This window comes from Hyla sarda, chromosome 3, assembly GCF_029499605.1.
Source record: "Hyla sarda isolate aHylSar1 chromosome 3, aHylSar1.hap1, whole genome shotgun sequence".
In the NCBI taxonomy this organism is placed as follows: domain Eukaryota; kingdom Metazoa; phylum Chordata; class Amphibia; order Anura; family Hylidae; genus Hyla; species Hyla sarda.
In genome coordinates this window covers 218,285,265-218,302,755 of record NC_079191.1, presented here as the reverse complement: position 1 = coordinate 218,302,755, position 17,491 = coordinate 218,285,265, and the positions used below count along the sequence as shown (strand labels likewise).

Below are 17,491 nucleotides of genomic sequence, written 5' to 3'. Positions count from 1 at the left end.
AAAGTACCACATGCAAAATGTAGAAGCAGCTGCAAGAAGGGTCAGAGCAGCATAATATGCATTGCAACAAATCACTCCCGGCAAGTAAATAATCTAATGCCCAGCAGAAGACTGTTGTCCAGATCCAGTGAAAATGATAGAATTAGTTGATGATTGTCATTTGGGTGGGGTTATGTTTTTTAAAAAAAAATATCCACGGTAGTGGAGAACAAAAGCTTTGAACAAATGTTATCAAATTTGTTGCAGAGTTATACAAATTATATAAAAAAGAAATTCATGTGTTTAAACCTCTGCTAACTTGTCCACTCTGCTGCTACTATAAATTCTGTAGGAAACTGCACAGCAAATACACCTCGGGTGACCCCACAATTTGGAGCGCCTCACAACTACAAGCAGGCGCAAAATCCCTAACTATACCTCTGCACACAAGGATGTGCATTTCCCTGTTATTGGTTTTTGTACTAATTGTTTTAAAATGTATGTTTGTAGGCTATTATCAATGAGTGGGATGAGCAAGAGCAGAGTGCAAAAGAGCAGGAAGAACAAGAAAGCAGCCTCTATAAATACAAGAGCAAAAGTCTTGGCTCTGGAGTTAAAGAAGATGAAGAGGAGGAGAGAGAATTCCGCATGCGATTTCCAGTTTATGATCAGGTATTATCCTTATGCTGAGTATTGTTAAATATGAAAGGATTGTCGTATGGTCTGAGCACAGACAGGCTGACCCCTTGAAATACTGAGTCTAATTACTTCTATAGTGCCATCTAGTGAATTAGTAACTGGTATTTAAGGGGTACTCCAGTGGAAAACAATTTTTGTAAATCAACTGGTGCCAGAAAGTTAAACAGATTTGTAAATAACTTCTATTTAAAAATCTTAGCCCTTCCAGTACATATCAGCAGCTGTATGCTCCAGAGAAAGTTCTCTTCTTTTTTAATTTATTTTCTGTCTGACCACAGTGCTCTCTGCTGACACCTCTGTTCATTTCAGGAACTGCCCAGAGCAGGAGAAAATCCCCATAGCAAACCACTCCTGCTCTGGACAGTTTCTGACTTTGGCAGCGATGTCAGCAGAGAGCACTGTGGTCAGGCAGAAAGGAAATTCAAAGGAGGATTAAGATTTTTGAATATCTATATATTTTATGTTGACCATTCTGATATCATGAGGTTCTCTTCCAAAGTAATAAACCTACTATCTGTATACGATATCTGAAGTAACCTTGTAACTATTGTTATATTGTGACATGGTTACTAGCCTATGTGCTTTGTAGTTCTACTGTGTGTAGTTAACTAACATAAGCTTATAATGCTTTATTAAGATCTTCATTCATATCTTATTGATATTTGTCATTGTGCTTAGAATCGGCTCAATTGTGCATTACATTGTTTATATTTTACAGCCATTCATAAGGTCATACACTTTAAAATTCTTATTGACCATATTTCATAATTAAGTTATGACACTGTTTAAAATTAGACATATGAAAAGATATATTAAAATATTTACATAAATGTGAGTGTTGTACTCACTTATATGTTTACATACTGTTTGTAAAGTATACAATTTCTTAACAAATACTACTTTTCTTCTAGGATTTTGCTGACCTAACTGAACAATTTAGTCTCGATGAGCTTATGGAGACACAAGACAGTAAAAGTCAAGTAGATGATCAGTCTATGCTACTGTCTCAAAGTTCAATGCAGACTGTCATGCTCATTCATCAGCAGCTCTGTCTAAGTGTTGCTAGATCTCTTTGGTATAACCAGAAGCCAGCACAGCATCTAACTAGAGATTTCTTGAGTCTGTTTCTATCTTGTTACCAGACCAGTGCTGCCCTCATTGAATCTCTTTACCCGCTCATAGGTATGCAGATTTTGTTTTTAAGTTTTTGTTTATATTGCAAACTAATCATGTAGAGAGACAGAATATATTTGGAATATATTTTTTCTTATGTTTTGCTCTATAGGGGGGTTACAAATTATTTTTGTAATAAAAAAAGCAATTCTGACAGTGTAATTTTTGGCTCTAAACCACCCACCAAAAATTACAATCTGGAGGGTACTTACAGTTAACAGTAGTGGTGGGAAAAACAGCCGACTTCTTGGCCACATAGCGCCAACTTCCCATGAAGGAAACAGTTGTTTCAATGGAAAGCGCAAAACTTTATTAAATTCCTATTGAAGAATGCACATAACCTGGCCTCTTTTGACTTCTATCCTCTGGCTGATGACTTCACGGCTCCCCAGCTCACTGCATTTTTACCCCGTCCCAGTATTCGGATCCTCTGCAGCATTTCCTCCTAAGTTCTGTGCCTTGCCACGCTCTTCTGTCTGGTGATTACTGTTGTATGCCTGGCCCTCTAGGTAATTTTTGTCCTCTGGCTCCCTTAGGCTGGGTTCACACAAACAAAATCTGCTGCCAGAATTCCATCTGGAGAGCCCTGTCTGCATTGCCATCCCCATAGACTTCAATGCATTTCTCAGCACATCTTCCTTAAGAATGCACGTTCCTTTGCAAATACCCTCAGAAATACATTGCAATCTATGGGGACAACAATACTGCCGACACTGGCCACCCTCAGGATTTTTAACCTTGATTCTGTTCTTGTGAACCCAGCCTTAGTGATGTACCAGTTTCCCTTTCAGAATCTCTCTCAGCTGAATAATCACGGCCATTTTTTGTTCATTTGACTGATCCTCGGGTCTTTGAACCTTTTGACAAATTTGTCCTTAGTAGAAGCTCCAGATATGTGTGCAAGGCCTTTCATAACCACAAAGATTTCAACAAGCGGTTTGTGATGGTATGGAGGTCTCTGGACATGTACTTTTCTAAACTGAAGCACATGAATATACTTAATTCATTTGGTCATGATTAGGTTTCTATATGTCTGGCCTATCTTTATGTTGACCCTCAATTTCCCGTCTGTACAAGCCTACTACCCTTCCACTGGCCAGTGCTGTGTCATTGAAACCCTCTGCGGACAGATGTATTGAAGCTGTTTCCAGATCTGTGTTTTAGTCTTCTGGCCCAACTCTTTCCAACCTTTTGGCCTCTACATGGGTTTCCAAGTCAATTCTACTTGATCAAAGCATTTGAAGGTGTTCATTTTTTTCCCAGTGCCCTAGGATTTTGCGGCTCTCATGCAGCAGAACATTATTGTCATTTTTTTTGTACAATATTATTGGGTAGGGTGGGGAGAAGCTGTCTGGGACCACCCAGATAACGTGCGCTTCAGACAGTGTTAAAGTTATGACAGGTTCTTTTCAAGTTAAAAGGCTTCTTATGCAATACCAAACACAATGGGGGAGATTTATCAAAACCTGTCCAGAGGAAGAGTTTGAGTTTCCCATAGCAACCAATCAGATCGCTTCTTTCATTTTTCACATGCCTTTTTAAAAATGAAGGAAGTGATCCGATTGGTTGCTATGGGTAAGTCAGCAACTTTTCTCTGGACAGGTTTTCATAAATCTCCCAAAATTACCCTGTTTTAGCCAACTGTGAGACAAAAATCCATTTGCAAACTTGGATTTGAGAATATTTAAGAATTTTATACACTATTAAAACTTGCTGCAAAGACCAGAAGTGGTGATCTGTATGGATGTACTGCATTTCCAACAGGTGACATGCTTTGTCCTGGGAATGAAGTTAGTGTATTTCCTGTGTTCCCAGGTTTAAATATTTTACTTTGTGTTTTCTGAATTACAGTAGACTAGACTATAAAAGACAAATAACATCAAATAAGTTCAAATAGGCTCTGTACTTTTAAGAAATCTACTTTCTAATCATGCTCAAAGGGGTACTCCGGTGGAATTTTTTATTTTTTTTTTAATCAACTGGTTCCAGAACGTTAAACAGATGTGTAAGTTTCTTCTGTTTAAAAATATTAACCCTAGCTGCTGTATAGTACAGAGGAAGTTCTTTTCTTTTTGAATTTATTTTCTGTCTGACCACAGTGCTCTCTGCTGACACCTCTGTCCATGTCAGGAACTTGCCAGAGCAGGAGAGGTTTACTTTATTGGGATTTGCTCCTACTCTGCTGACACCTCTGTCCATGTCAGGAACTTGCCAGAGCAGGAGAGGTTTACTTTATTGGGATTTGCTCCTACTCTGCTGACACCTCTGTCCATGTCAGGAACTGTCCAGAGAGCACTGTGGTCAGACAGAAACGAAATTCAAAAAGAAAAGAACTTCCTCTGTACTATACAGCAGCTAGGGTCAATATTTTTAAACAGAAGAAACTTACACATCTGTTTAACGTTCAGGCACCAATTGATTTAAAAAAAATAATAATAATGTTTTCCACCAGAAACTTTTGAGCCATGCCTTCTCCTCCCCTCTGCCTGCTGCATTGTTTGATCATTCACTTTTAGTTAACTTCTAAAATCTCAAGACACCTGAAGCTTACTTAGGTTATGCTGCTTAGGTTGCATTCACACCACGATTTAGCAATACGGTCTTGGATCCAGCTGGGATATAAAAAATAAAAATAAATGGTCACTGCCATATCCTCGTTGGACCCTCTTCTCATCCCATTCATTTGAATGAGCCAGATTCTGATAATGTCAGCTCTTTTTTTTTTTTTTTTTACACCATATCAGCTTTATTACCGGACTTGAAACCGTGGCAGGCCATGGTTTTAAATCCGGCAATTAATACTGATACAGTTGAAAAATGTAGTCTTGTTCACACTGAGTAAGCAAGCGGAGTTCAGAAAAGTAGAATTAAATAGCCACCTTCATTCCTCTTCATTTCCGCGTGGAAATTCAGCTTGAATCCCACTTGAATGCTGCTCGAAATCCGCTAGATGGACGAAATGACAGAAGGCAACAATTTCCTGACCGAAATTATTCCTTGTGAATTCTATTTGAATTCCTCAGTGTGAATGCACCCTAAGAAATCTTTAGGGAGAGAAGAGAGGAGGTTCAGTGAGAGATGAGCTCAGGGTAAACAAACATTTGGAGATATATTCTCTATTTGCCATCAAAACAAAAGGCAAGAGGTTAAATTCAGTTTCTTATGTATGTTTTTTTTGTTTTGTTTTTTTAACTTCAAGGTGCTGACTTAAATGATCAACTTTTCGGCAGCCATTTGCTGGCTAGCACTCTCCTGCAGAACACAATATTAGGGAACAGTACCTCAGACCTTAAAGTACAGCATGAAGGCCCTTATGACTTCTATCAGCACCCTAACATCCAGCAGGCGAGGCAGAGCCAGTGTGTATTGACTCGCTTTAGCGAAGAGGTGAACAAGTTGCTGGGAGACTGGCCAGATCATCCTGCTTTGGTTCAGGTGAGGACTTTGGTTCAGATCCATCCTTGTATACAAAGTAAAGCTAGAATTCTGGGTCTTACAGACTATACCATATATCTTGAATATTCCTAAGTGAATGTCCTTATTTTAATCTTCATTAATGTGTTTCTTAAAGTGGACCTGTGGTCAACCCAAAAATTGAGATTTTATGGTCAGAAAATAGCTTAGGGTGCCCTAATCGCACACCTTTTCACAGTAACTGGATATGCCCTTTCGTTTTGAGATATGAGTTTATAGTTTCTGACATTTCATTAAATCAGTCAGATGGGCGTGAACTTAATTTTAAAAATGACAGTGAATATCAAGTGACGGGTGATATTTTACAGTCAGAGGGAGTGAATGTTTTACATTGAGGGGCATGTATACTTAATACACACCCCATGACTGTATAATCCAGCCCATCACCTGGTATTCACTATAATTATTAAAATTAAATTCACCCTCATCTGACTGATTTTCTGACTTGATCAGGCTACCCTGCGCTATTAGATAATTCAAACTCACTTTTTTGGGTTGACCATTCATTTTGGCAATTCTTTTTCTAATTTATATTTCAAGTGTACCTGTCATTCAAAAGAACTTTTGACATATCAAAAGTTGTTGATTGCATCGGATCTAACTGCTGACACCTGCTTCAATTGTGAGTTATTAACCGGGGAAGTGGGCAGCATTACTTCTAGCGCCCCAGCCAGGAGATCTGTCCATTTCTCTGCATAAAAGTCTATGCAGAGAAATGTATTGGTCTCTCAGTTGGCTGGAGAATGGAGCACAATGCCACCCTCCTCCCCAGCTAATAACTCACAATTGCAGTGGTTCTCAGCAGTGAGTCGATGTGATCAACCACTTTTGACATGTATGATCAACATGTCAAAAATTGACTGACAGTAACGCTAGAATTGTAACCCTCTGTGTTTATGATACAGAGCTTATAAAACTTTGCATAGATATGTTGATTGCCCCCAGCCACCTCTAGTTGGAGTTTGGGAGTTAATGGTATACTATTGTCTATTGCACTTAGTAATAAGACCATATGCAGGAAACTGGCATACACTTATCTCGTGGTGCCTGCAGTTAAAGGGGTATTCCAGGCCAAAACTTTTTTTTTTTTTATATATCAACTGACTCCAGAAAGTTAAACAGATTTGTAAATTAAAAATAAAAAGTAGCCCGGACCTTCTAGGTGAGTGTAAATATATAAATAAATAAATCTCTGGATCGTGCTTCAATAATAACAGTCAGCAATTTATTAAAATAACATATGTGTAAATTAAGATTAGTTACTTCTCACAGGGCCCATGTGAGAAGAACATATACAATAAAAGCAACCAATCAATAATAATTATGCATAATTTAAATAGCATATATTATAACAATGTCACTGGCATAAAATTGGCTTCTGATGTGTAACCGGTATATGCCTGTTAGTGTAACAAGCAGACACCAACTGCACAAGATAAGCAAGATACAACTGAAGTGCTTAAGTGATTGTTTCCCTCATTTAAATGTTCAAAGTGAAATGTATCCTTTTTTATAATATCACACAGTTTGTAATGACATGTAATGTCAATGACTACTGAGGAAAGGGTTATACTACACAACCCTGAAACGCGTCTAGTCTTTTATGCATGACCACTGGCATATACGCTACTTATGAACTGTGCCTATTAACAACTGCTGGTTACCTCTTATGAACTGCTAAAACCATCAGTGTATCCAGTCTGGTATATATCTGGTCCAGATATTGCAAATCAACCCTGGTGCAGTGATTCCGGCTCCAATATCACCTGACGTCACACGCCAGCAACACGAGGTGAGCTCCTCGCACCCAGCGGACGGTCTCCGGTTCCATCCAGCCAGCGGTGAGGACTATACCATCTCCAGCGCTTGCCAGCGCCAGCAGCTTCTCGGCATCCTGCGACCATCGGCACCTGCCAGCGCCATTAGCCAGAAGCGACCGCCACCGCTCCTACTCGGACCTTGCTGGATAAAACTGTTAACATCTGGGACCGTTGCACAGAGGACCCAGTGCACTAAAACCATCTAGGCACTGTGGTAACAACACCTACTGCCCGGGTTGCCACTACAAGGATCAGTTACATAATTCTGAAACTGTTACAAACTGTGTAATATTATAAAAAAGGATACATTTCACTTTGAACATTTAAATGAGGGAAACAATCACTTAAGCACTTCAGTTGTATCTTGCTTATCTTGTGCAGTTGGTGTCTGCTTGTTACACTAACAGGCATATACCGGTTACACCTCAGAAGCCAATTTTATGCCAGTGACATTGTTATAATATATGCTATTTAAATTATGCATAATTATTATTGATTGGTTGCTTTTATTGTATATGTTCTTCTCACATGGGCCCTGTGAGAAGTAACTAATCTTAATTTACACATATGTTATTTTAATAAATTGCTGACTATTATTATTGAAGCACGATCCAGAGATTTATTTATTTATATATTTACACTCACCTAGAAGGTCCGGGCTACTTTTTACTTTTGGTTTCCCTTTTTGAGCAATTAAGGTATAGTTGCATGCCCTAGTTAGACCTCGGTGTGTATTAGTAATTGTGAGCTTGCACATACATTTATTTATTCTTTTCTTTCTAGATTTGTAAATTACTTCTATTAAAAAATCTTAATCCTTCCAATAGTTATTAGCTTCTGAAGTTGAGTTGTTTTCTGTCTAACTGCTCTCTGATGACTCACGTCCCGGGAGCTGTGCAGTTCCTATGGGGATATTCTCCCATCATGCACAGCTCCCGGGACGTGACATCATCATTGAGCAGTTAGACAGAAAACTTCAGAAGCTAATAACTATTGGAAGGATTAAGATTTTTATATAGAAGTAATTTACAAATCTGTTTATCTTTCCAGAGCCAGTTTAAAAAAAGGTTTTGGCTGAAATACCCCTTTAAGCATTGGCTTTTAAATCTATGCTTATTTGTGAAATTTTGAGCTCTGTATAATAAAATTGAATTTCTACCATGATTCATATTAAGAAATAAATCGATGGTATAGATTTTTTTACCATTTGAAAACACAATATTATGAGTTGAGCTTTTAACTATGGTATGTAACATTATTTTTACTCATGGGGTTATCCATTAGAACATTTTAGCTAATGTGCCCAGGCCATGTTTTAAAATAAAAATTAAAAGGGGGAAAAAAGCTATCAAGTCTCTGAGTTTCCTAAGCGGCTATGTGACGTGCTGTCACTGGTCACATGTCAGCACTGCATTATACGTGGCGAGTGGGCTTGTACTTTTTCATCAAAATTGTATACTAACAACCTGTTAGTTTTTGATATCATGCTGAGAAGCAATCAGATCATTATACAAGATTGTAGTTGTGCACCGTGTCTTGTTTTCTACCTGAATTCGCATTGTACACAATGACAGCTAATGCAAGCTCATTTATGATATTTAATTGGTATCCAATTAGATTGAAAATAAAAATCTCAACCCCCTTTGTGCTTCATATATTTTTCACTACTTGGAGCTCCCACTTCTGCTGCCGATGCTGCTGCTATACTTCTGTTTTGGATTCAGTGCATATTCAGACTGGAAATTTTAGCATCCTTCTGTTACCTTTGTACTGCTGAGTTTTGCCTTCCTGTTTGTCTCGGCACTTTGCTCACGTGACAATAAGGGACTGTAAAGGTCCCCATACACTTACTACAATATTTGGCTGAACTCTCCAACTTTGGTAGGAGCAGACAACCATGTAAGGTGTATGGATGACTCCTAACTCTCTCCCAACAGAAAATGTTAAAATCCAACATGCCCTTCTCTCCTTTAACAGCCCAACCCTATTGTTTTTAAAGAGATAAGCTACAGCTGGAGCTGCCTGGCAGCAACTTTAACCTCCTCTCTCCAGAGTAAACACAAAATAAAGTCCGCTATGCCAAACCTTTACATGGATATCGGAAGAAAGCTGTCGTCAGGATAACCATTTTGCTGACTGCTATTGAAAGTGTATGGCTACCTTTATTCTGTAGTCCCTTGAAATGACATGAACGGTGACAACCAGGCACAACTGGGAGGGGGGAGTATAGCCTTTAGTCCCCACGATGCTGTAACATTTCATCATAGCATAGGAAGAATCTACACAACTTCCTGCAGCATGTGGCTGAGGGCTGCTGCGGTGCAGTGGGGTATGTTGGCTTATGAAGATATATTAAATGCTTTCGTTATGTAAGATACATTTGATCAAATATATTTTTGTTCTCTGGTTAATGGCAATTCATTTTTTTTACAGATTACCTGTTAATAAAAAATAAATAAACCATTTTTTTTAATACCTACTTTTACATTTTATTTGTATTTATAGCTTGTGACGATCATTGATAGAATTCAAGGATTTCCTCTCTCCAGCCCTATTTGCAAATTTTTAAATGGTCTGGAAATACTTTTGGCAAAATCTCAAGTAAGTAAATTTGCAAATATGTTGTTACATGTTTATTTTAATAATGTTTATTAGACATGTAAAACTAGTCATTGTCTAGTCTAGTAATTTTTTTTTTCTTTTTATTTTCCCTCTCTCAGTAAAATGGTGAGACCAACATCAGCATTGAAATCATTAGCAATTTGTAAAACTTCTCCATTACTTTTATTTAATTTTTCTGAAAATGTTAAATTTTTTCCTTAAAAAAAAAAAAAGCAGGATAAAAAACTTTTCCCATTGCTTCAAAATGTCTGGGAATGTATCTCTATAGGTAACATTGCAGTGGCCATTAGACAGTTTGGTTTTTCTTTTCTTTTAACAATATATTTCTTTAAGTGATACCTAATTAAGTGGTTTTATTTGCACTCATTACTTTTATTCAATAGGACTGGGAAGAAAACGCTAACCGGGATTTGTCTTTGCGAAAGAACCTTGATGAAATTAGACAACTTATTTTCCAGTGGCGTAAACTTGAACTAAAGTAAGACTCTATTTAATCTTAAAATATAGCGATTAATATGGTTCTACTGTTATTTAGATGCTTTATGGATGTTAAAGAAAACGTTGTCAAATACTTCGTAAAGTAAGTTCTGCCTTTACTGGCAGATGAAATGGGGATGAAATCTCCACAAATAGAACAATGGTGACTGTACTGCGCTTGTCCTCTTGGTTTTGTTAAAATGTCTGTAAGCCAATAAAAGTGCAGGTATTTTCATAGCAGCAGAAAAAAAGATGAAACACAATTCTGGGTAATGCTTTTTTACAGAACTTCCAGAATTTCTGGATTGTAAGGTTTGGCATCATTCATTTTGTATCTTTTGTGTTATCACAAATTGAGGTTCATACAGTGTATTTGCTCCCCTCTCCCAATTTTTCAGTTTTCAAGGTAACACAAACATGTAGGGGGAGATTTATCAAAATCTTTGCAGAGGAAAATTTTACTAGTTGCCCATAGCAACCGATCAGATTGCTTTTTATTTTAAAAAATGATAGAAGCAGGCTGATTGGTTGCTATTCGCAACTGGTCAGCCCCCCCAAATGCATTTTAAGTCTATCAATGGTTTTCATGTTTTTGCAGTTCAGTATTTCACCCTAACCTTTAGGACACAGTAATGTGGAAAAAAAAATCACCCCATGTGAATCCAACCTTAAGACTGTTTCCAGGCAACTACTATTGAAGGCCTATGGTTCGAATAGGCCATCAATCACTGATTGTGGGTGCTGACATTTGGCTCCTCCATAGATTACCTGTTTTGCACAGCCATGACACACAGTGAATAGTGCCAGAAGCATTTGGCTCCGTTCACTGCCTAGTGCCAGGGCTGGTTACTGCAATTTAGCTTCCGTTTACTTAAATCATTGAGCAAGTGATGACCTACACTGATAAAAGGCCATCAATTATTTTTGCCTGGAAAAACACTTTAATTTCTTGACAGCTCTTTAATTAACTGGGTAAATTTCTTTGTTGGCTCTCAGCTGCTGGTCTTTGAGTCTTGACAATGCTATGGAAAGACATGCTGAAAAATCCCGAAGGCACTGGTATACTATTTATCAGTTGATTGAAGATTACCTTCAAGTGGAACATGAGCAAGGTGGGCTTATTACATTTTTGTCATTGAAACTTGCCTGGTATAATAGTGTTTGTTTGATATTTGTTTGTAAATGTATATTGGTTTATATATGCAGAGAACGATCAAGAGCAGTCATTGCAGTCTGTTACAAAGACATTACAAGCATTTATTGAAGGATCCACTTTGGGAGAATTCGCCTCTCGTCTCCATATGATGATTGTTTTTCACTGCCATGTACTGCTTGTGCCACAAGCATCCAGGAAAGGTATGTCATTACTTTTAATTATCTGATTATCCTTATTTCTCAGGGATTTCTGTAAGATTGTTCCTTATTTTTTCCATCATGTAAGTAGTACTATAAATGGGATTATCTCTAATGGGATTAGAACAACATGCCTATGACTTGGGCCCATAGACTCTCTCCTGCTGTGTTACGTGAACAGCTCCTGCGCTCGCTACAAAGACACCAGGGAATACAGCCACGCCCTTGTTCACTAAGTACCAGCACACATGGGTGTACATGTAACTGGTTAGATGAGTATACAGTAAGCTAATTAGAAAAAATATTTTATCACTTTAGGCATACTATCCCTTAACCACACTGGGTGTAAGTGTAGGTCATTGTGCACTAGTACTTAACACACCAAGATTTACATTTACATCCTGCAGTGTTTACAGGAGGAGATTTAGTCTGTGAATGGCATCTATCAGCCATGCACTTATAAGGCTGCCCACATCACTCCCCCTCCCCCTGCTCCTGTATTGATCTAAATTCCTGCTTATTCTGGGCTAGCATGTCCAATATGTGATTCTGCTAAGTGATAGACATTTTTCCCTGTTTGAGTTTACATACAATAGGATAGCTGCCAGTCATTTTTCAGTCTCCCCCATTGGACTATGGAGTTTTAAAAAGAGCAGACATTTGAACATTGGGGGGCATTTACTAAGGGGTTTAGTCATTTTTTTCTGACTATTTTTGGCGCAAAATTGTCGCAATTGCGCCTACCCTATAAATTGTGCGACTTTCCCTAGCAAGAGCTAGAAAGTCAAATTTTTTTTTCCCGCTTAATTTACGCAAGTTTTCAGTTTTGACTTGCAGTGGTCAGGAATTTATTAACTGAGACAGTCGCAGTTGCGCAATAAACTGTCGCAACGGCCGTAAAAATTGACTAAATTTACTCCAGCTCCAACATGGAGCAGGAAAAGCTGCTGCCGCCCGGGCTCCGACATACTTTCTCCCCGCTACCCTCACTGCGCTACCGGGGCACTATAGTCACTACAGTGATTTACATCCCACCCCTCTCACCTGCCAGCGCCACACAACTCCCATCTGTCTGCTGTTGCAAGACTACAAGTCCCAGCATGGCCTTACAGTGAGGACACGCTGGGAGTTGTAGTCTTGGAGCAGCGGGAGCTGAGCGGCGCGGGCGGGAGACAAGGGGGGGGGGGGGGGGGTAGCGGGGAGGCCGTGTGAGGAGCCCGGACGGGAGACAAGGGGGGTAGCGGGGAGGCCGTATGAGGAGCCCGGGCGGCTGCACTGTAATGTCAGCCCGGGCTCCTGCCCTGAGAGCCATAGGCTTTGGCTGTCAGGGCATGCTGGGTGTTGTAGTTTTGCAACAGCTGGAGGGCCACAGTTTGCAGACCACTGGTGTGTGGTCTGTAAACTGTAGTCCTCCAGCTGTTGCAAAACTAAACAGCTGAAGGGGACCGGCGAAGAAGTTCACTTACCCTTCCGAGGCTCCAGCGACGATCGCTGACGGAGATCGTCGCGCGGCACTGTCGCGCGGCAGTGTCGTGCAGCGCTGGATCCTACGGAAGCCGGTAAGTTGCGCAAGCTTCCCAACCAGGGTGCCTCCAAATGTTGCAAGACTACAACTCCCAGCATGCCTGGACACCCTTTGGCTGTCCGGGCATGCTGGGAGTTGTAGTTTTGCAACAGCTGGAGGCACCCTTGCTGGGAAACACTGGCCTAAAACAGTGTTTCCCAACCAGGGTGCCTCCAGATGTTGCAAGACTACAACTCCCAGCATGCCTGGACAGCCATTGGCTGTCCGGGCATGCTGGGAGTTGTAGTTTTGCAACAGCTGGAGGCACCCTTGTTGGGAAACACTGGCCTAAAACAGTGTTTCCCAACCAGGGTGCCTCCAGATGTTGCAAGACTACAACTCCCAGCATGCCTGGACAGCCATTGGCTGTCCAGGCATGCTGGGAGTTGTAGTTTTGCAACAGCTGGAGGGCCACAGTTTGCAGACCCCTGGTTTGTGGTCTGTAAACTGTAGTCCTCCAGCTGTTGCAAAACTAAACAGCTGAAGGGGACCGGCGAAGAGGTTCACTTACCCTTCCGAGGCTCCAGCGACGATCGCTGTCGGAGATCGTCGCGCGGCACTGTCGTGCAGCGCTGGATGCTACGGAAGCCGGTAAGTTGCGCAGGCTTCCCAACCAGGGTGCCTCCAGTTGTTGCAAGACTACAACTCCCAGCATGCCTGGACAGCCTTTGACTGTCCAGGCATGCTGGGGCTTGTAGTTTTGCAACATCTGGAGGCACCCTGGTTGGGAAACACTGTTTTAGGCCAGTGTTTCCCAGCCAGGTTGCCTCCAGATGTTGCAAAACTACAACTCCCAGCATGCCTAGACAGCCTTTGACTGTCCAGGCATGCTGGGACTTGTAGTTTTGCAACATCTGGAGGCACCCTGGTTGGGAAACACTGTTTTAGGCCAGTGTTTCCCAGCCAGGTTGCCTCCAGATGTTGCAAAACTACAACTCCCAGCATGCCTAGACAGCCTTTGACTGTCCAGGCATGCTGGGGCTTGTAGTTTTGCAACATCTGGAGGCACCCTGGTTGGGAAACACTGGCCTAAAACAGTGTTTCCCAACCAGGGTGCCTCCAGATGTTGCAAAACTACAAGTCCCAGGTTGGGAAACACTGTGCCCGGCCTCCGCCCCACCTTACTGTAAGGGCATGCTGGGAGTTGTAGTCCTGCAGCTGGGGGCAGGGGACAAGCTTGTCACATTTATTATCACCTGCTCACACATCTCCTGCACCACACAACTACAACTCCCAGCATGTCCTTACTGTAAGGGCATGCTGGCAGTTGTAGTCGTGCGGGGCGGGAGATGTGTGAGCAGGTGATAATAAATGTACTAACCCATGTTTTCTTCTCATTTCAGATCCGTTTATCCTGTGGACTCCTTCGGATTCGGTGGACTACTTCGATGACCAGCGTTTTTCTTTGTTTGATTTTAATAAAATGGTTAACGAGGGCTTGTGGGGGAGTGTTTTTTGTAATAAAAATTTTTTAAACCTGTTGTGTTTTTTTCTTACTTTACTAGACAGGCTTAGTAGTGGAAGCTGTCTTATAGACAGTCCATTACTAACCTGGGCTTAGCGCTAGCCACAAAAACAGCTAGCGCTAACCCCCTATTATTACCCCGGTACCCAACGCCACAGGGGTGCCGGGAAGAGCCGGTACCAACAGGCCTGGAGCGTCAAAAATGGCGCTCCTGGGCCTAGGCGGTAACAGGCTGGCGTTATTTAGGCTGGGGAGGGCCAGTAACAATGGTCCTCGCCCACCCTGGGAACGTCAGGCTGTTACTGTTTGGTTGGTATTTGGCTGAGAATGAAAATAGGGGGGACCCTATGCGTTTTTTTTTTTTAAATAAATAATTAAATATATTAAAAAAACGCATAGGGTCCCCCTATTTTTATTCTCAACCAAATACCAACCAAACAGTAAGAGCCTGACGTTACCAGGGTGGGCGAGGACCATTGTTACTGGCCCTCCCCAACCTAAATAACGCCAACCTGTTACCGCCTAGGCCCAGGAGCGCCATTTTTGACGCTCCGGGCCTGTTGGTACCGGCTCTTCCCGGCACCCCTGTGGTGTTGGGTACCGGGGTAATAATTGGGGGTTAGCGCTAGCTGTTTTTGTGGCTAACGCTAAGCCCGGTTTAGTAATGGACTCAGTCTATAAGACAGCTTCCACTACTAAGCCTGTCTAGTAAAGTAAAATAAAAATAAAACACAACAGGTTTTAAAAAAAATTTATTACAAAAAACACTCCCCCACAAGCCCTCGTTAACCATTTTATTAACATCAAGCAAAGAAAAACGCTGGTCATCGAAGTAGTCCACCGAATCCGAAGGAGTCCACAGGATACACAGATCTGTAGAAGAAGTAACCAAAAAAAAAAAAAGTGTAAGTACATTTAGGGAGAAAAAAACTGTGTTAAAAAAATGTAATAAACACACACACACACACACACACACACACACACTAAACGCCGTTTACCACTTCTGAGCCATGACTACAATTTACAGTGATCCCTCAACTTACAATGGCCTCAACATACAATAGTTTCAACATACAATGGTCTTTTCTGGACCATCGTAAGTTGAAACCAGACTCAACATACAATGCTACAGACAGTCCAGATCTGTAAAACGTGTCAATGGCTGGAAGAACCAACCAATCAAAATGGGCATTCACTGGTAAAACCCCTGTATTACTGAAGTGTATGCACTGACTGGTGTCTGGTATTACATGTTCTGTACACTTTACCTGTATCAGGGTTAGCTGCTCTTTTGGACACCAGGTGAGGGCAACTCCATTACTTGTTTTGGACATTGCCTGTACTGTACAGGACCCCTGAAGAAGCTCCTGTCCTCTACATAGACCAGTGTTTGCCAAGCAGGGTGGCCCCATTTTTTGCAAAACTACAACTCCCAGCATGCCCGGACAGCCTTTGGCTGTCCAGGCATGCTGGGAGTTATAGTTTTGCAACAGCTGGAGGCTCCCTGCTTGGGAAACACTGACATAGACAGTGATTTACAGCTCCCAGCAGATCTTTCTTACTTTTATATGTAAGGATTTGCTTTATCTATATCAGTTATCTACTTATTTTTCTTTGTCACTTTTTCCTATTTTTGGATGACATTTTGGTGCCTTTAGAACCAATTACCCTGTTTCCATAGAGTTATGGTCTCAACATACAATGGTTTCAACTTACAATGGTTTTCCTGGAACCAATTAATATTGTAACTTGAGGGACCACTGTAGTTATTGAATTATTTAGATGTGGTGAAAAAGCTAAAAAAAACTCAAAAACAAAAGATCCAGAAGGAAACCAGCAGCCAAACCTATCCAGACAGCAGGAAAAAGGAACAGACTATTTTTTCTACTACATGAAGTAAATTTCCCACTTTTGCCTATGTGTGCCAAATTTATTAATGCCGTGCAGCAATTTAGTAAATTTGTCGCACATAGTCAAAAATGAAGTAGAAAAAAACAGGGTAAAAACCAGACTACATAGTAAAAGATTAGTAAATGCCCCCCATTATACTTTCCTTACTAAACCAAATACCAGTCTGCTCAGCATCTTCTGCTCTATAAACATTCTGCCTACAAAAAGCATTATTTTCAATGTGGTTGAAAGTTCAGGTTTCCTTTTAGCGGTTCCCTCTTTCGAAGAAGTCACAACCCTTTTGCGAAAGCCACATGCCCTTTCTACACTGCAGTAGAAAAAGTAACATAGCATGAAATCTAGTTTTTTGGCTCAAATTGTACCAGAATGCTGACCCCCTTTTTATAGTTAATGTGAGCCAATGTGTGCTTTAATAAGGATAAACATTTGCATTGTTTTGTTCATTTGGCACAGCCATTCAATTTCTTTAGTGTGTTTGGTTCAGTTACTATATTATGGTTTTAACACTGCATTTTTATACTGTATATACACACAGGTAATTTGTACATGTATTTGTATGATTGTCCTTTTTTTTTTTTTTTACAGATTCCTTATGCAATCTACTCTGGAATCTTTACCATTATTACAAACAATTTTTGCCTTCCGTTGAAGCAAGAATCAGTGAATTGCGTAAGCCTGTGGAAAAAGAGCTGGAGGTGCTGATATGTATATTATAAATTTTTTTCTTAAAGTACCAAAGTAAAAATAGTTAACTCTAATCAACACTTAAATCTTTAATAGACTTTTCAATTGCCAATTTGCTTTAGTTGCTAAATGTAGATAATTACAGAGAATGTGTTATCAGAAAATTAACTATTGTTTAAATGAAATGACACCAATATATAGATAAGACTGGACCAGGCCATTCACAGTTGATGATGGGCAGAGCTCAGCTCCCTTTCCTTTCCTGACCTT

At 40.5% G+C, this 17,491-nt stretch overlaps 1 protein-coding gene across 1 annotated transcript in view; it reads left to right on the top strand.

The window, feature by feature from the left end:
- The window catches only part of MDN1 (midasin AAA ATPase 1), a gene marked incomplete in the record, with an annotated part of 346,772 nt that overhangs the window by 252,254 nt on the left and 77,027 nt on the right, over positions 1–17,491 (top strand). The window contains 8 exon segments of the mRNA XM_056566109.1: positions 490–651; positions 1,590–1,860; positions 5,051–5,286; positions 9,651–9,746; positions 10,151–10,245; positions 11,241–11,356; positions 11,451–11,600; positions 17,123–17,232. Coding sequence (XP_056422084.1) covers positions 490–651; positions 1,590–1,860; positions 5,051–5,286; positions 9,651–9,746; positions 10,151–10,245; positions 11,241–11,356; positions 11,451–11,600; positions 17,123–17,232 — 1,236 coding nt within the window.